The sequence below is a fragment of the Thunnus thynnus genome, chromosome 23, assembly GCF_963924715.1.
Source record: "Thunnus thynnus chromosome 23, fThuThy2.1, whole genome shotgun sequence".
Taxonomy (NCBI): domain Eukaryota; kingdom Metazoa; phylum Chordata; class Actinopteri; order Scombriformes; family Scombridae; genus Thunnus; species Thunnus thynnus.
Genome location: NC_089539.1, coordinates 26,399,306 through 26,419,079, shown reverse-complemented (window position 1 = coordinate 26,419,079; position 19,774 = coordinate 26,399,306). Strand labels below are relative to the sequence as shown.

General features: G+C 38.2%; 1 protein-coding gene across 5 annotated transcripts in view; it reads left to right on the top strand.

Annotated features, from left to right (window-relative positions):
• LOC137176009 (ecto-ADP-ribosyltransferase 5-like) overlaps window positions 1-18,321 on the top strand; it is a 55,353-nt gene extending 37,032 nt beyond the window's left edge. Inside the window, exons 1-4 of one of the 5 annotated variants that reach the window (XM_067582022.1) lie at window positions 14,601-14,739; window positions 15,092-15,183; window positions 15,711-15,791; window positions 16,857-18,321. In XM_067582022.1, coding sequence (XP_067438123.1) covers window positions 15,112-15,183; window positions 15,711-15,791; window positions 16,857-17,564 — 861 coding nt within the window. In that variant the 5' untranslated portion in view covers window positions 14,601-14,739; window positions 15,092-15,111 and the 3' untranslated portion in view covers window positions 17,565-18,321. Of the gene's footprint in view, window positions 1-101; window positions 206-4,571; window positions 5,414-5,720; window positions 5,837-14,600; window positions 14,740-15,091; window positions 15,184-15,710; window positions 15,792-16,856 lie in introns of those variants that run through there. The other 4 variants (XM_067582025.1, XM_067582020.1, XM_067582023.1 and 1 more) reach the window with 4 other exon arrangements.
• Window positions 18,322-19,774: the final 1,453 nt, after the last annotated feature.

Here is a 19,774-nt window from a genome sequence, read left to right as displayed (position 1 = left end):
TAATAGATGTAGAAATATTAAGGACCTGCTGTCTAACCAAACCTTTTGACCAGCAGTCAGCATGTCACACTTCTTTATTTGTGTATGTTCACGTTGTACAGCTGTTTTCCTGACTGCAGAGATGAAGCGTTCCCACCAAATCGCTGGAGGAGCTGTAGGAGGATTACTTGCTGTTGTAGGAGTCTCACTCCTCATCTATTATTTGGTGAGTAACACATTCTGCTAACAGTGAGGGACATTTTTACATTTACTTTCCACTCCAACATCATGTGTGACAGATTTGTAGACACATCAGAAAAAGTCCTGACAATAACGAGACATGTGCTGTGTGTTTTCTGATTGATGAAACAACATCTGAAGTGTAACTTCATGTTGTGCTTTGTAAAAAAACTTACTGTGATTTTTATAGAAATTAACTGGCAGCAATTGACAAGTAACTTACTGTAATTTATTTCACAGTAAATTTATAAATTTATTTATAATAAGTATATATTTATAAACAGTAATTTTATGGTACTGTGTCTACTTTTATAGTAGCTGTACATAACTGTAAAATAAAATACAGTAATTTTACACTACTGTATAATGGATTACAGCACCAGACATTTTGCAGTAAATTAGATTACTGTTGTTTATATGATGCTGTAAACTTTTTAACCACATTTAAATTTCAATAAATGAGTACAGAACCAACTCTCTAAATGACAATTATTTATTAACTGTTAAACAGCAACTACTACATTTTACTTATTTTCACTGTGCACAGGGATTGTGCACCATGTTTACAGAAATCTAATGGCCGTCTTCCATATGGCAGAAATACCCACACTGCAATTATATCTGTTATACACAGTGCAAAAGGTTTTCCCTCAGACAGGACAGCAGAACAAAACAAGTTGTTTACACTTAATGATATAAACTGTAGAAAAAGAGCCTGTTGCCTGCAGTTCTATGTCTACCAGCTCATTTCAGCTGTTTCCTCTTTTACCAATTCTCCTTTGCAATTTATAAAACTGATCTGCTGACCAAACAGCACAAAACATTTCACATAGACCAATGTTTACTGACCAATACTGCAGTCTGTTTCACATTTCCTGCACATGCTTCATAATAAAAGCCACACAGTGATACACCAGTGAGAAGCTTTTAATGTGCAGTAGCAACAGCAAGAAATATTTGGACTGCATGAGCATCAACTTAACACAGTAGATAAGAATATAGTAAATAAGAATGAAGTAAATAAATGTTTTCTTTTCAGTGTTTGCCCTAAAAGAAGCAGTGACCATATGCAACTTTCTGTCCTTTAAATATCATTCTATAACAAAGTTTTCAAATGTATATATCACAAACACTAGCAAATAGTAAAATGACAACATTAAAAATACAATATGTAAAAAGCTTGTTTAAATCTGTAACCACAGTTAAACAAATCCTCATGAAAAAATAATGCTAATGTCATTTAATGAGCCCACTACAAGTTAAAAAAACAAAACAAAATCAAATCACTGAACTTGATATATATGTAATATAGACACTGACACTAGACACTGTTATTTCCTTAAAACAAAACACTCTCAGGTAATCTAAACATGGATATTCAACTGTGGGAGATGTCACCAGGTACTCAGGTGTCCATAGAGTCTTTAAAATGATGTTTGTGGATGCATATTTATCTGTAAAGAGTCCAACAGCCCACATCAGTCCACTTTGCATCACAAGTCCACTGGGCCAAAAGGCTTTGGATGCAGGTCAGAAGCCGCCGGGTGATTTCACTTTGATCCTCCACTGCTGCTTCATGTTCTTCAGCAAACTGGATGACAGCTACTGTGGATGACAAAAAATGTTTTACCATTACTGTCAGTGTAATAACCAAGCTATGATCAAAACATGTTTTTAAGACTCAAAGTAAGCTTTTGTAGAATAGGCTACACCCAACAAGATTTTAATTACCTATTGTAACAAACATTTAATACATCTTAACAGCAATCTTAACAATCACAGGGAAAATGCAAGTAAAATTCATCTGAAAGAAATAGGATGTGATGTAAAAATGTTGATGAGCAAAACCTTTTGAACAGACTCCAGTGATGTCATTGTTTCCTCCTGATATTCAACTGTGAGCGTATAGCAAGATGTGAAGATGGCAGCCAAGGTGGTGGTGAAGTCAGGTCTCAATCAGTAGCATCCATTTAGTCGTACACAGGATCTCAAGTTCAGGTTCTCCTGATGAATAATAATCAAACACTTAATTAACAACAATTCTATCACTTCTAAGTACTGTTTTCTCTGTGAAAACTAAGAAACTAACAATATCATTTGAGTTAGTACATGAGAACAGATCTAAGCAGAGAACAGATCTAAGCAGATGACTGCTGAGATGCTTGTGCTTAAGCCAAAATAAATATAAAATATCTAAAAACAGGCACATAGTATAACAAGCACAACTGCCACAAGAGCTGACTAACTTGGCTTTGTCTGTGGATTTTAAATCTTACCTTGCACAGTGAGACCTGAGATGATGGAGAGACTGAACTCATCAGCAGGAGTGCTCCTCAGCTGTGAGGAGTAGAAATAAGATGAAGAAAGGCGTCAGGATTTAGAGCTGTGCATGACTTTGGAAAACATTGTTTTTACTGAGAGTGATTATACACACACACATATGTATGTATGTATGTATGTGTGTATATATATATATATATATATATATATATATATACACACACACACACACTCAAACATACATAAATACATATACATCTTGGAACACACTATCAGACCATGTTGCCCTCTCTATCAGACCTAACGTTAGAATAATTAACTAATAAGTTACAGGGATGAAAAAACAGGGTGATGTTTTCACAGTGAGCTAGTATAACAGTGTTGAGTTAGCCAGGGGGGGACACAGGCTAAACACATGTTACAGTGCTGTCACGAGTCCTATGAAGGCAGAATATATAAAGCTAACATCTGTAATGTTAAGGTGTGTCTTTGTGATCTCCTGTATCTTCCAGTGCTCATTTCTGAATGTTCCCAGTGTGTTGTGTCCTTTTTTTCAGAGGACCATGCAGTTAAATGTTAGCTGGTGAAGTTTGCAAGCTGTAGGATGTCAGACAGTCCATCTATGATACCGTCTGACAACTTTACACTGAGCAGAAACAGAAAAGAACATGAGTACTCTTAAAAAGAAAATAAAAGGAAAAAAAGATAATGTAGTAATCCAAAGAGCTGTTCAATCCCAAACCGCCTGCAGTGAAGTAAATTACTTTGGCGCCCAGACTGATTCAGTGACGCTGTTCAAATTTGAGATCATGTGATGTTTTTCTTTGGCTCAACCAATCAGCTCACGACTTCACTGACAGTCTGTCATGACATAGACTGTATAAAAGGTCATGACTTGATAAACACTGAGACAAATTTACGTGAAAGTAACAGCCTGCAGAAGCATGAACAAACAAGGTCATCTTGCAGTATTTCAATTCATAGGAAAAGAATAATTATTTCAAACTAAAGTTTAAATTATTTAATCTGCACCATGAATTTGAGGGTTGTGGCTGAGGTTGAGGCTGTGATTTTCTACAGTAACATTATGATTACTGTGTTTTTAGGCCTAATACACAGTACTATACTGTAAAAATATTCACAGTGATTAACTGTGCAGAAACACAGTAAATTACTGTGGATTTCACAGCAATTTTTACAGTGTGGTAGAAAAACCACAAGAAGCTTTTTTTCAAAGTCAGAGCTCCAGCGTTGTTTCCTGTGAGGGAGGAAGTGAAAGCTGCATCGAGGTTTTAATTTAGACTTTTAACTGCAGCAGTGAATAAACATGTTAATAAAAATGTCTCCAGTCAGAGTGAAGCCTTAAGCTTCAGTTTTATTGTCTTTATACAACAGAGGATTGATCAGTCAAACCTGTTGAGTGTATTGAAAGTTAAGGTTTGTATGTAACCAACTTGTGAGTGGACGGTATCATCTTTTATTCCATGAAGTCAAGTTGGTTGTCAGCTCAGTTCCAGCCCTGTCTCCTACTAAATGTCTTTATATACTAGGAAATAGTTTTCCCATTGTGGTAACAAACGTAATGGCTGCTTGAATGATGTTTGAGAGCAGAGCTGTAGAGGAGGATAAACACACAGAAACACTGTTAAACCAGCGCTCAAAGTGCAGAGTTCACATCCTCAGTCCTGTGTGTTCAGTGTTTGGTTACAGTTAGTGAAAGATGCTGCTTTCACTTCAATGTTCATAAACATTTCTCTGTATTAAACAGAGACCAGGATCTTTCTCTGACCTGAACCAGGTGCCATAACCCACAGTCATAAAAACCTAAATATTGCTGTGTCACTACCAGCTGATATTAGTCTGCAAAACAATAAAACATGTTATCAGTCAACGTTTTATTGACACGTTCAGTATCAACATTTTCTCATCATGTTGACAGAAAACATCATTCAGCCTGCATTACGTTTCCTTCAACCTGTATTTACTGCTGCACTTTATATAAGTTGGTTTGAATAAACCATAAAACCTTTGTTGTGTAACATCACCTGTTCCTTCCTTCTTCTGCCCTCCAGACCTCCGGCCCATTTCCACTGAATATGGTTGATAATGCTGTTGATGACATGTACGATGGCTGCACCGAGGAAATGAAGGAAAAGGTCAACAGCACATATTTCAACAAAGAGAATGTGGGAACATTTAAAGATGCCTGGGAAAATGCAGAAAAATGTTCAAACAAACAGAAAGACCCAGAGGATGAGACTCTCACCAAGAACCACATGAAGGCAATCTGTGCTTATACATCTGACTACAAAAAGAATCCAAATGATAAAAAACTTTATGAAGAATTCAATACAGCAGTCCGGACCAGTAAGAACACCTACAACAGCACCTTCCAATTCCATTCTTTACATTTCTGGCTGACTACTGCCATACAAACCCTGAATAGAAACAATAGCTGTAACACTGCTTATCGAAGAACCAATGTTGCATTCACTGGCAATGTTAACGACATCATTCGGTTTGCTGCGTTTGCCTCCAGCTCTAAAAGAAAAGACCTTACTCGATTTGGTAGCAAGACCTGCTTTAAAATTAAGACCTGTTCAGGAGCTTACTTGAAGAATTATTCATGGTTTCCAAAAGAGGAAGAGGTGCTTATCCCCCCCTATGAAACATTCAACATAACCAACATTATTGAAGGTCGGGGTAAATTTCCAGTTCTGAAGGATTGTGAGAAGGTCTTTGTTTTGGAGAGTGAACAAAAAGATGTGAGTAATCTAAACTGCGCAAGTTACCTAAACTCCAAAGCTACACAACTAATGAGAGAGCAGAGTTTTCTTTTTTTCTGTTTTCTGTTTTTATTGGGACCATTTACAGTGTTAAACATAAATGTTAACATTTGATGTATTGCATCAGAGTTTTTCATCTGCAGTCGCTTTGGCAGGTCACATTAAAACAGAACAACAACAAACAGTACAAAGCAAAAAACAAACAGGACACATAATACAAAATACAAAGCTACACACAATAGCACATCACATACACCCACAATGTCAACTGATGGAGAAAATGAAATAAAATGAGTCTTTGTCTGTAAACTTCATAAATCAATAAGTAAATGTATAAATCTCTACAACAGCTGTACTGAAGACAATCATTGTGCATCACAACATCATAAATTACCGTGTACAGTATCAGATGTAGGAGCATCTGTGCTGCTGGAGAAAAGGCAATAAAATGAGTTTTGTTGTGTAAACTTCATAAATCAATAAATAAATCTATAAATCACTACAACAGCTGTACTGAAGTCAATCAGTGTGCATCACAACATCATCTATTACTGTGTACAGTATCAGATGCAGGGCTCGCTAAAGGCATAGGCCATATGTGAAGTTGAGTAATACGTGAAGTTCAGTGTAATAATATTGTTTTTCCAGATGAACAGGGTCATGTGGCCTCACTGTTGGGGATATTAAACATTAACATGATGTTAGGAACTTTTTTTCAGATTTGTAATGAAAGAATGTTGGTACAATTATGATTTTAGATGAGAACATGCAGGTTATTGATTAAGCATTATGATCTATTGGTGTAATTATTGTTATTTATAACTTTCATAATGAAGAGTTGCAGATACTCATATGTACTTTCTGAAGTTTTAAAAGGTTTCATTGTGTGTGATCAAAGTGTGGAAACAGAAAATCAGACTGCTGTTTCTGACACACAAAGGTTAATGACAGAGGGTTTGGATGGAATCTAGATGGGTGAAAAATTACAGGAAAAACCAGCGTAAAGTGTCTTACTAAGGTATCGGACCACCAGGACAGCTTCAGAGCTCCTTGTTATTGATCCTACAGTTTCTGAACATCATTGTTCATAAAGATCTTCCTCATGTGGTGTTGTGATGATGGTGGTGGAGAGCGCTGTCTAACACGTCAGTCCTAAATCTCTCATAGGTGTTCAGCCTACAGTACCTAAGTGCTGACAGGGTGAGGAAACGGTCTTCTCTTTCAGCATGCAAACATGGACGTTACATCACTCTAGTCTACTGTTTTATTATTCTGTTCAAATATGGGGTTGGGCTTTGATAGATTTTTATCCAATCTGAATCCAGTATCCCAATTCTCCTGAAACCCTGATTGAATCTAATAAGGTTTAACTTTCAACATTTACAGGAAACTTCATTAGGAAATAATAAAAACTCAAAGATTCAGTTGAGACCTGTGATCAGCTCTGACAGAGAAAATGTTTCCAGCTCTTCCTCCTCTATCAGACATTGTCTCTCTATACCTGAGAGTGTCCAATCACCAGTGTGGATCCTCCTGTCCAGCAGACAGCAGCTTCTCTCCTGAGTCTCCTGGATGATTGTAGCTCATATCCAGTTCTCTCAGATGGGAGGGGTTGGAGCTCAGACCTGAGGCCAGAGAAGCACAGCCTTCCTCTGTGATCAGACATCCTGGCAGGCTGCAAACACACAAAACAACACACATGTCAGACAGTCTGAGAGTACTGCTGTGTGCAGTCAGATACAACAACAAACTATCTCCAAACTAACTCACTAAAAGATGAACTGAGTCAGGGAGCTCCAGAAAGTTGAGCATCCAGCCAGATGGGAAAGGTCACCTACTGAGAAATGATTCTGTAGCATTTTACCTTGTCATTGTGATCTAAATGTTAAAAACATTCAAATGTGTTCATAAATAGTGAAGTTTTTGTCAAAAGGAAGAATAAAAACATACTTCTATTATAGTTCTGTGTGCAATTTTCAGATTTGGTATGTTGAAGTTAAACTATAGAAAGTCAAGGAGCCTCCTGCCATAAAATATGACTTTACAGTGGCTCATCAAAGTATCCACCAGACAGACAAGTCTGCTCTTTAGCCTGAAACTGGCGCTCGAGGAACCCCCTGTAAATACTCGGCTTTTAGACACATTTAGATGAAAATTGTGAAATCATCAGTGGTATTAAATAATTCAACAACAGAGGCAAAAGTAAAAGAAAACTAAAAGAAAAGTAAAAGTAAAAGATCTGCATAGAAAGTAATTCTCTCCTGCTGAAGTTTAGTAACTTCAGAAACCTAGTTTGACAAATCACATCAGCAGAGACAATCCTGCACAGTTTTAATGTTTATCCTCTAATATCATTCAGATCAGATTTTAAATGTTCATCCGTTGAACAGGTTGAATTCTGACCTGAGAGTTTCCAGTTTACACTGTAGACTCTCCTGTCCATCAGACAGCAGCTTCACTCCTGAAACCTGCAGGTTGTTTTTACACAGATCCAGCTCTCAGACTAGAGGACTGGGAGCTGAGATCTGAGGACAGAGCTGCACGGCTTCTCTCTGAGAGGTTACAGACACTCAGCCTGGAAAGGAAATAAAATGGACAAAAACTTGTTAGACGTCATCTATTTTTCTGCCCTGTTGAAACAATAGCTGATTATAGAAATAATGATGAATAAATCTAGCTATTTGTGTACTTAGAGAGCTTTGTTGGAGGCTTTGACCACTGGCAGCAGCCTCAAAAGAGCCTCCTCTGAAGCAGAGTATTTCTCCAGGTCAAACACATCCAGATCTTTTTCTGATAACAGTAAGATAAAGATTAGAGCTGACCACTGAGCAGGAGACACTTTATCTGTGGAGAGACTTCCTGATCTCAGGTACTGTTGGATCTGCTTCACTAGAGAATGATCCTTCAGTCCATTCAGACAGTGGAACAGATTGATGCTTTTCTCTGCAGACAGACTCTCACTGATCCTTCTTGATGTACTCGACTGTTTCCTGATTGGTCTGTGAGCTACTTCCTGTCTGTGTCAGCACACCTCATAGGAGAATCTGATTGGTCTGCGGTGAAAGATCCAGGAGGAAGCAGAGGAACAAGTCCAGGTGTCCACTTGGACTCTTTAAGGCATTGTACAAAGCACTCTTGTAGAAAGGTGTTGGTTCAGGCTTTTCTTTAAAGATTTTAGACCACCACGATGTTGTATGTTCTTCTGCCAGCAGATTGACTCCAGAGTTTATGAATGTCAAATGGACATGAAGAGCAGCCAGAAACTCCTGAACGCTCAGATGGACGAAGCAGAACACTTTGTCCTGGTTCAGCCCTCTCTCCTCTTTAAAGATCTATGTGAACACTCCTGGAACTGATCTGATAGAAGATCAGGTTGCCTCTCTGCAGCTGCTCAAAAGCCAGTTTTCCCAGAGACACAATCATCTTCCTGCTCTCTGGACTCCAGTGTGGATCTGTCTCAGCTCCTCCATCATACTTGACATTCTTCAGTTTGGACTGAACCACCAGGAAGTGGATGTACATCTCAGTCAGGGTCTTGGGCAGCTCTCCTCCCTCTCTGCTTTTGAACACATCCTCCAGAACTGTAGCAGTGATCCAGCAGAAGACTGGCATGTGGCACATCATGTGGAGGCTTCGTGATGTCTTGATGTGGGAGATGATTCTGCTGGCCTGTACCTCATCATGTTAAACATGATTAACTGTATGAGTAGAGCTATATTCAGTGCAGTGTGCAGCACGTGGAGGGTTGAATCTGATGCTCAGCTGGGGACACAGATGCATCAACTCCTTTAAAACTCAGCTTGTGGTAAATGTGTGTTGGGGTTCTTATTCGCTAAGGCTTCTCCTTGATCTACTGTCTTGGATTGTACCTCATTTGGACGTCACTTTGGATAAAAGCAATGAATAAATGTAAATAAGATATTTTGTTTAATCTTTATTAAAGCAACTACAAGGAGTTTTTAGTTTTTTTATAATTATCTTTATTTAATTTCATGCTTCCAACATGCGGCTTTGTTTACAATCTATTACCAACATAGATGTACAATAATACCTTGATGTGCAACATAATATAGACCTAACCTATTCTAGAATGGTGTCAAGCTAATATAAAACATTAAGTCATCCACATACCCAAAATGAAAAATATAAGACACGAGATACATTCCTATCACATTTATTCATCTTCAAAAATCCAGGTCTGAATGCTGGACCCCAACAGTGAGGGGATCTGGTGGCTGTTATGCTGTGGGGGTCATTTTTCTGGCATGGTTTGGGTTCACTTGTCCCCTTAGAGGGAAGGGTCACTGCAGATAAATACAAAGTTGTTATGAGTGATCAGCTTTATCCTATGATGAAACATTTCTATCCTGATGGGAGTGGTCTCTTCCAGGATGACAACGCCCCAATTCACAGGACACGAGGGGTCACTGAATGGTTTGGGTATTAAACGATGTGAATCATATGCTATGACCTTCACCGTTACCAGATCTCAACCCAACGGAACACCTATGGGAGATTTAGGACTGACGTGTTAGACAGCGCTCTCCACCACAATCATCAAAACACCAAATGAGGGAATATCTTTTTGAAAAATGGTCTTCATCCTTCCAGATGAGTTCAGAGACTGTAGAACGGCAGAATCTGTAAGATGTGAACCATTCATAGTGTCTCTAGTTGTGACCATAAAGTTCAATTTTGATCTCATCACTCCAAATAACTTTGTTCCATAAGTTTTGAAGCTTGTTTAGGTGCTGTTTGGCAGATTCTAAGTGGGCTGTTCTGTGGTGTTGGTGCAGTAACGGCTTTTTTCTGGCAACTTGACTGCGCAGCCCATTTTTGTTCAAGTTCCTCCTTATTGTGCATCTTGAAACAGCCGCATGCAATTTTCAGCTGAAGCTGCTTTGGATTTTTCTTTGCAACCTGAACAATTTTTCTGGCAGTTGTGGCTGAAATCTTTGTTGGTCTACCTGACCATGGCTTGGTATCAACAGAACCCTTCATTTTCCACTTCTTTATCAGAGCTTGAACACTACTGATTGATGAAATGTGCAGGGTCTCTCAAGAGCTAAGAAACTCATTGAGTATTTATACACAGACACTAATTACAATCAAACAAGTCACAGGTGTGGAAACTTACCCTTCATAGCCATTTAAACCTGTGTGTGTCAACTTGTGTGTATATCATCATTCAAGGGTATGTAAACTTTTGATCAGGGCCATTTTGGTGATTTCAGTTATCATTATTTACAAAGGGCACACAGAATTATGTAAAAATGAATGTTTTCAGCATGATCAGTCATATTTTTCCCAAAAATGGCCAATATTTCACAAAGTCTACCAGGGTATGTAAACTTATGAGCACAACTGTACATAATATTGCAAAAATCAGGCACATCCTGTCTCAACAAGATGCAGAAAAACTAGTCAACGCATTTGTTACTTCTAGGCTGGATTATTGCAAGTGTTTATTATCAGGCTTCCCTAACAAGTCTCTAAAGACTCTCCAGCTGGTCCAGAATGCAGCTGCACATGTACTGACTAAAACTAGAAAAAGAGATCACATTTCTCCCATTTTAGCTTCGCTGCATTGGCTTCCTGTAAAATCTAGAATAGAATTTAAAATCCTTCTCCTAACGTACAAAGCCCTTAATAGTCAGGCACCATCATATCTTAAAAGACCTCATAGTACCGTATTATCCCACTAGAACACTGCGCTCCCAGTATGGAGCTTACTGGTGGTTCCTACAGTCTTTAAAAGTAGAATGGGCTATCAGGCTCCTCTCCTGTGGAACCATCTTCCAGATTCGGTCCGGGGTGCAGACACCCTCTCTATGTTTAAGAGTAGGCTTAAAACTTTCCTTTTTGATAAAGCTTATAGTTAAGACCGGCCAGGCTCACCTTGGACCAGCCCTTAGGGCTTAGGGCAGTTACTGAAATATTCTCATCACTGCAGGGCTACTACTACTACTACAGTTACTGCAGTATTCTTGTCCCTGCAGGGCTACTACTACTACAGTTACTGCAATATTCTTGTCCCTGCAGGGCTACTACTACTACAGTTACTGCAATATTCTTGTCCCTGCAGGGCTACTACTACTACAGTTACTGCAGTATTCTCGTCCCTGCAGTAAGGTAGAGCAGTAAGAAGAACTTTTAGCTTTGTCAGTTAGAGCTGCTGCTAAGGCAGGTTGCCCTTATATAGATATGTAACCTTAAATTGGTGTTCAGGTCAAATTGATGCATCTAATTTTACTAAAAGAAAAATGATACAATGATATCATTTTTCAACCAGATTGACTCTTGCATTAGATTTTGGAGTCCATCAGAACCAGCTAACACTAGTATCATAATGGGTACAGCTTTTTTTATTTAATATAATAGTTTTCTATATTTATACCTTGCTTGTGTGTTGGTAGAGCTATCTCAAAACAACCAATCATGCCACAACACACCTTTAAAGCCCACCCACATTCTAATGCTCTGTCATTGTCCTCCACATTCCATCAAAATGACCAATCAGCCATTCATCCTGAATGCTCATTAGCACACCTGTAGAACATAGTTTTGCCGATTAAACACAAAAGAAATGTCCTGCAAAACAAGTCCTTTGCTAACAATCTCTGATCCCCCTACACCTCTTTTCTGTAGTCATCAATTCTTGATTAATAAATCACCATTTCACTCTAACTCATTTCTTTAAAAACTGCTCCACCAGTTCTTATCAAAACAATCTCTCTTGTTTTGGTACAAAATGTCACCACTGCTACTGATACATTACATGAAAACTACAATAGCATCACTTACAATAAAAATACATTCTGTCCATAATATGTGATTTGCTTTAACTATGCACCTTTTCCTAGGTCACCACTGCCAAATACGAACAAAACATCTCTCCATAAACCATCATGCAACCGCAAACTTACCACCATAAACCATGTATTACAAGACTTTTTGCTCTATTTCAAATCACACACAACTTTACCAACTACTTTATACAAACATATTCTAACAAATTTGTCTGTTGAACAAGTCATTCAGCATGCTAGTCATTCAGAGCATGTTTTTGTTTTTCAATACAGCAAATGGCCCATAGAGCTGCATTCTTGCATAATTTACCACCATCACACAAAGTACCCAGCAATACATCTCTATAGCAAATCGTACCATGCAAAATCCTGTATACATGATAAGTTCTAACTACACCATCATCTGTCAACAAGGTGCTTGATGTGGTAAAGTAAATCATTGTATACATTTTTCCACCATGGGCAGTGTCACAGATTCCCATGTGTTATATCTTGTAAATATATTCTACTAATGATGTGCATATAGTGTAAAGATTATTGAGTCTTTGTGTTCAATATTGTACAAATACATTGAGCCACAGTGCTACACTAGCTGTAAATCTGGTGGGTTTGATTTATTAAATAGGTGTACCTATAGGAACTAATGTCATCATTAAATATGGGACATACATTTATGACAATGATTATGTGCTGTGGAATTGTATGTTATGTTTCATTCAGTGCTCAAGATCATAAGTGGATGTGCATTTCAGGTTAGTCGTACAATACATATGATTGTACATGGTTTTCAAAGTAATTTCATGTTAACATCTGTCAATTTCACTGTATATCTTTGTTGTGTGTACTGTAATACTTTAGAGTAAAGAATAACACATCAACATAAAATCAAGCTTTTCACGTACGCCGCTATTTTATGTGATCCTGTTGACTTCTTCATGGAGTATGTTTATCATGTTCATACTATAAGCACATAGGTACAACTTTACAAACTTCACCCTAACAATTTAATATAACATCACATTGTGTGGTTACTTCATTCTATATCTGTCTCTATAAAACGCTATTCCAAGTGTTTAAAACTTACACACATGAATGAAGTACTGTTGTAACAATAAACATAACTACTCTTCTTAAAAAACAGTTATGAACCTAACATAATGTTTACAGCTATGTTGCATGCATAAAACAGAACCTTATTAACCTATTATATTAGTGTAGGGAGAGGGAAAATGTCTATACTGTGTTCTCTCCAGTCAACACCAAGTGTGAAGAGATCTGAACGGATGTTTGCTTTACTTCACAGACTGAAAAAGCACTTGAGATCTGAAACATGTGACACGTGAAGATGTGGTTCATGTTGCTGGAAACTGCTGCTTGGGTGTTGCTTGGTGCATTGTAGAACTTTGAGCTTTGTCAGTTAGAGCTGTTGCTTAGGCAGGTTGCTCTTATATAGATACTAAACCTTCAGTCTAATCAGTCTATTATAGTAGTGTAGGGAGAGAGCAAAGGTCAAGAGTGCATTCTCCCCAGCCAACACCAAGAAGATCTGAACAGATGTTTGTTTTACTTCACAGACTGAAAAAACACTTGAGATCTGATACTTATATATAACACGTGAACATGTGGTTCATGTGGTTCATGTTGATGGAAACTGCTGCTTGGGTGTTGCTTGGTGCATTGTAGAACTTTAAGCTTTGTCAGTCAGAGGTGTTGCTTAGGCAGGTTGTCCTTATATAGATACTAAACCTTTAAGTGGTGTTTGGGTCAAAATGACGCATTTCTAATTTTTAACAAAAGAAAATTATACAAGGATATAATTTTTCAACCTGTGAAGAGCATGTAAAAGAAAAGAGTAATTGAGTAGACATGCTACAGTCCATCACACATTTATATCCTTCATACGTCCTTTATCAGCAGGAATCATAAAAAATAATGATGTTTTATGGTGTGACGACACTGTGGTGAAGGTCTGTTCAGGGTTAGGGAAAGATCCTGGTTTGGGTTAAAATGATCCCTTGAAACATGGTTTGGGTTAAAGTTTCTACTTCCTTAAAGTTGGACAACCTTCATCGTCATGGCAACAGCTAACAACACGACAATCATAGTTGTGGTTTTTAAAAAACTGTCCCGACTCTCAGTTGGAAACGTGAATCAAACAGCGGTCTCCTGCAGCTGAGTCCACTTTTTGCCATCTATCTATCTGTCTAACTAGCCATCCAACCGGCCTCCTCCTAATAAGGAAATTTATCACCTTATGTAGACGTTACTTCTCCGGGTCATAATTACTACGGCCACTAGATGGCGTCTGTCAGTCAAACGTAACTATAGGTCATTTTTGGCGACTGAATTTAAGACCTGTACTGTTGTTTTTCTTGGGAGGACGGCTGCATTCTACATAAGTTGTAGCAAATCTGTAGAGTTGTGAACAATTTCAACTCTACATACATTTTATTTACACCTTCATTTGCAGTTTTTTACAAAAGCTGAACAGAAAAGATGAGATATAGCGAGAGAAGGGAGGGGAGGTGAAATCATGTGACCACAGAGAGTTCGTCTCGTCTCTGACAGACTATAAAACCTCTGCAGTCTGACTCCTCTCTGCTCTTCCTGCCTCCTCAGCATCTCAGAGCAAGTGTTCAACACAGGTAAAAACTCTTTGACACACTAACGATGAAATACTTTCAAATATGAAGATCAGGATTTTACACCAGATTCACTTAATAATAACTGAACCTAATAGATGTCTTCATTTATCAATGTATGAAGTTCATTATTATGCAATAACATTATGTTTTAACGTTTTTACAAACTTTATGTATTTGTGTGTCACTATGGTGACAAGCTGTGGCTTTGTGGTGAGCTGTGTGTCTATGGTATTTATAAAAAGAGACGACCATGAGTCCTGTAGAAATATTAAGGACCTGCTGTCTAACCAAACCTTTTGACCAGCAGTCAGCATGTCACACTTCTTTATTTGTGTATGTTCACGTTGTACAGCTGTTTTCCTGACTGCAGAGATGGCAGTGCCCTGCACAATCATCATGGCTGCTACAGTACTTACAGCCCTTATGCCACCCATCTATTGTTTGGTGAGTAACACATTCTGCTAACAGTGAGGGACATTTTTACATTTACTTTCCACTCCAACATCATGTGTGACAGATCTGTAGACACATCAGAAAAAGTCCTGACAATAACGAGACATGTGCTGTGTGTTTTCTGATTGATGAAACAACATCTGAAGTGTAACTTCATGTTGTGGTAGAAAAACCACAAGAAGCTTTTTTCAAAGTCAGAGCTCCAGCGTTGCAGAGCGTCTAGAGATGAAGCGTTCCCACCTGATCATTGGAGGAGTTCTAGTCCTACTTGCTGCTTTAAGACTTTCAGTCCTTGTCTGGTGGTTTAAGATTAATATTAACATTTATTTATTGTAATTTCTCATCACTCACATACATTGAAACTAAATGTATCCTCTGCATTTAACTAAACCTACACTCACACACTAGGAGCAGCTACAGTGCAGCGCCCGGGGATCAACTCCAGGTCTTTTTGCCAGTTTCTTGGTCAGGAGCTCTGACAGGAGTATTAACCCTAACATACATGTCTTTGATGGTAGGAGGAAACCAGAGAACCCAGCAGAGACCCACGTAGACACGGGGAGAACATGGAAACTCCACGCAGGGACCTGCCCATTGTGGTGAGTAACACATTCTGCTAACAGTGAGGGACATTTTTACATTTACTTTCCACTCCAACATCATGTGTGACAGATCTGTAGACACATCAGAAAAAGTCCTGACAATAACGAGACATGTGCTGTGTGTTTTCTGATTGATGAAACAACATCTGAAGTGTAACTTCATGTTGTGGTAGAAAAACCACGAGAAGCTTTTTCAGAGTCAGAGCTCCAGCGTTGTTTCCTGTGAGGGAGGAAGTGCAAGTTGCATCGAGGTACAAAGTGCAGCGAGTGGAGAGGTTTTAATTCAGTCTTTTAACTGCAGCAGTGAATAAACATGTTAATAAAAAAGTCTCCAGTCAGAGTGAAGCCTTAAGCTTCAGTTTTATTGTCTTTATACAACAGAGGATTGATCAGTCAAACCTGTTGAGTGTATTGAACGTTAAGGTTTGTATGTAACCAACTTGTGAGTGGACGGTATCATCTTGTTTTATTCCATGAAGTCAAGTTGCTTGTCAGCTCAGTTCCAGCCCTGTCTCCTACTAAATGTCTTTATATACTAGGAAATAGTTTTCCCATTGTGGTAACAAACGTAATGGCTGCTTGAATGATGTTTGAGAGCAGAGCTGTAGAGGAGGATAAACACACAGAAACACTGTTAAACCAGCGCTCAAAGTGCAGAGTTCACATCCTCAGTCCTGTGTGTTCAGTGTTTGGTTACAGTTAGTGAAAGATGCTGCTTTCACTTCACTGTTCATAAACTTTCTCTCTGTATTAAACAGAGACCAGGATCTCTCTCTGACCTGAACCAGGTGCCATAAACCACAGTCATAAAAACCTAAATATTGCTGTGTCACTACCAGCTGATATTAGTCTGCAAAACAATAAAACATGTTATCAGTCAACGTTTTATTGACACGTTCAGTATCAACATTTTCTCATCATGTTGACAGAAAACATCATTCAGACTGCATTACGTTTCCTTCAACCTGTATTTACTGTTGCACTTTATATAAGTTGGTTTGAATAAACCATAAAACCTTTGTTGTGTAACATCACCTGTTCCTTCCTTCTTCTGCCCTCCAGAACTCCAGCTCATTTCCACTGAACATGGCTCCTGATGCTGTTGATGACATGTACTGTGGCTGCACCGAGGAAATGAAGGACAAGGTCAAGAAGTATTTCAAAAAAGAGAATGTGGGAAAATTTAAAGAAGCCTGGACAAATTGTTCAAACAAACACCCAAAGGATAAGGCTCTCACCAAAAACCACATGCAGGCAATCTGTGTTTATACATCTCAGTACGAAAAGATTCCAAATAATAAAACACCTTATGAAGAATTCAATACAGCAGTTCGGACCGGTAGGAACATCTATGGCCGCTCCTTCAAATTCCATTTTTTACATTACTGGCTGACTACTGCCATACAAACCCTGAAAAAAAGCCAAAACTGTCAGACTGCTTATAGAAGAACCGGGGATGATTACACTGGCAACGTTAACGACATCATTCGGTTTGGTGCGTTTGCCTCCAGCTCTAAAAGAAAAGACCGTATTCTATTTGGCAACAAGACCTGCTTTAAGATTGAGACCTGTTCAGGAGCTTACCTGAAGAATTATTCAAGGTTTCCAAAAGAGGAAGAGGTGCTTATCCCCCCCTATGAAACATTCAAGATAACTGACATTATTGAAGGTCGGAATAAATTTCCAGATCTGAAGGATTGTGAGAAGGTCTTTGTTTTGAAGAGTGTAGGAGATAAAAGTAACCTAAACTGCAAACTTGCACCCAAATGAGAGAGCAGAGTTTTCTCCAACTGATGGAGAAAATGCAATAAAATGAGTTTTGTTCCGTAAACATCATCATCAATCAATAAATCTATAAATCGATACAACACAGCCAAACATTCTGTACTGAAGTCAATCATTGTGCATCACAACATCATCTATTACTGTGTACAGTATCACATGTAGCACATCTGTGCTGTTTGACATTGATTTCTATGTGCAGCAGACTGTATGTCTCTGTATGGAATCAACACATGTGTGATATAATAAAAATGATGAATGATAAACTACCAACACAGACATGAACACTGACTGTCTCTAACAGTGTTTCTGGTCTGTTTCAACGTCATTTATTGTCTAAAAGCCTCTGAGCAATACTGTTTCTCTCTTTTAAAAACTATTATTGTTGTTTTCATTTGTAATTTTATTTGAAATATTTTGGTTTGTCACTTTTTATCAGCACTATAATGTTGACTTGAACAATGACAATAAAGCTGATTCTGATTCTACTCAATATTCTCATAACTGACCAAATAAAGAATGTTAACACGTGTGCAGCGTCAACAACAAATAAACAAATACAAACAGTCAGAAACTCATTCAGTCATGTTGATGTTGATGGAAAGTTTCCAGCAGCTGTTTGACGTCCTGCAGACTGACTGCAGCAGCTCAGACGCATCAGATGGAAATAAAAGGCTTCATGATGTAAACTGTGAGATTATTTTTCTGTTCTGTATGTTTTCATCATCTCCTCCCAACAAACACAAACTGCTCCTGTTTTCTAAGAATGTTATGTGTCATGTGATCATGCTTTCTTATATCAGTTAGAAGACGAGCAGCTGCATTTAGTACTAACTGCAGATGATGAAGAGACGACTGTTCTATACCCACATACAAAGAATTACAGCAGTCTAACTGAGAGGTGATAAAAGCATTAATAACTCTCTAGATCTTTGGAGAGAGATAAACCTTTACCTTGGCTAAAAGTCTTAACTGAATAAATCTAGTTTTGACAACTGAACTAATCTGTTTAACAAATTTGAAGGAGCTGTCACACCAACGTTCTTAACAAAAGGTTTATTGTAAGAATCTAAAGGGCCGAGAGTACCATCAGAATCACCCAACACGTCAGGTCGTCCAAACGTAATGATCTCAGTCTTATTTAAATTAAGATTGATCAAGTTTAAATCCATCCAGGTTTTTATATCTTTTAAGGAGTTCAGCAAAGGCTGCATTGAATCTTTACTTTTTGTTTGTATAGGCAGATAAATTTGTGTATCATCAGCAAAACAATGAAAAGGAATATTATGTTTCTTAAAGATGGATCCCAAAGGCAGCATATATAATGACAAGAGGAGGGGGCCCCAGATGGAGCCTTGAGGGACCCCACAGGTAAGCGGGCCACAAATGAAGAATATTCACCGAGGTGAACCAAGGGAGTCCTCTCTCTCAGGTACAACTGAAACCATTTGAGGGCCGTGCCTTTGATACTACGCACTGTTGGAAACGTGATAAAAGGATCCACAGTGTCAAAGGCAGCAGTCAGATCCAACAGCAGCAGAACAGCTGAGTTCCCTCAATCAACAGTTAGGAGAAGATCATTACAAACTCTTCAAAGAGCTGTTTCAGTACTATGATGTGGTTTAAAACCAGACTGAAACTTTTCATAAATGCCACGTTTATCTAAAAATGTTTGTAATTGAATAAAACTACTAACTTTAGACAGAAAGGCAGCTTAGAAACTGGCCTGAGGGGTCTACAGCATATTTAAAAGCAGCTGGAACTCACCGTGAAACAAGAGAAGTGTTGACTAACAGTATTAAACACTTCTAGTAGACAAGGGGGAAACTGTCTGGAGGGCAATTTATAGGCTGCAGATGCTGAACTACCTCTGAAAATAAGGAGAATAATACAAGCTCAAACTGATCAGAAGGGTCAGAGGAAGTGGCTGAAGACCTAACAGCAGAACTCTTGTAGATAAAGGCAAGGCAAGTTTATTTGTACAGCACATTTCAACAACAAGGAAATTCAAAGTGCTTTACATAGAGCATAAAAGGCGTTAAAACAGAATATAAAAGCAACACAAGTAAAAAGACATATAAAAACAATTAAAAAGTGTTAAATTTGGAAATAAAAAGAAGCTAAAAGGGAATAAGACAGATTAAACAAGTGCAGTGTAAAATATTAACCCTTAATGTGGTTTAATGAAAGTCAAACAG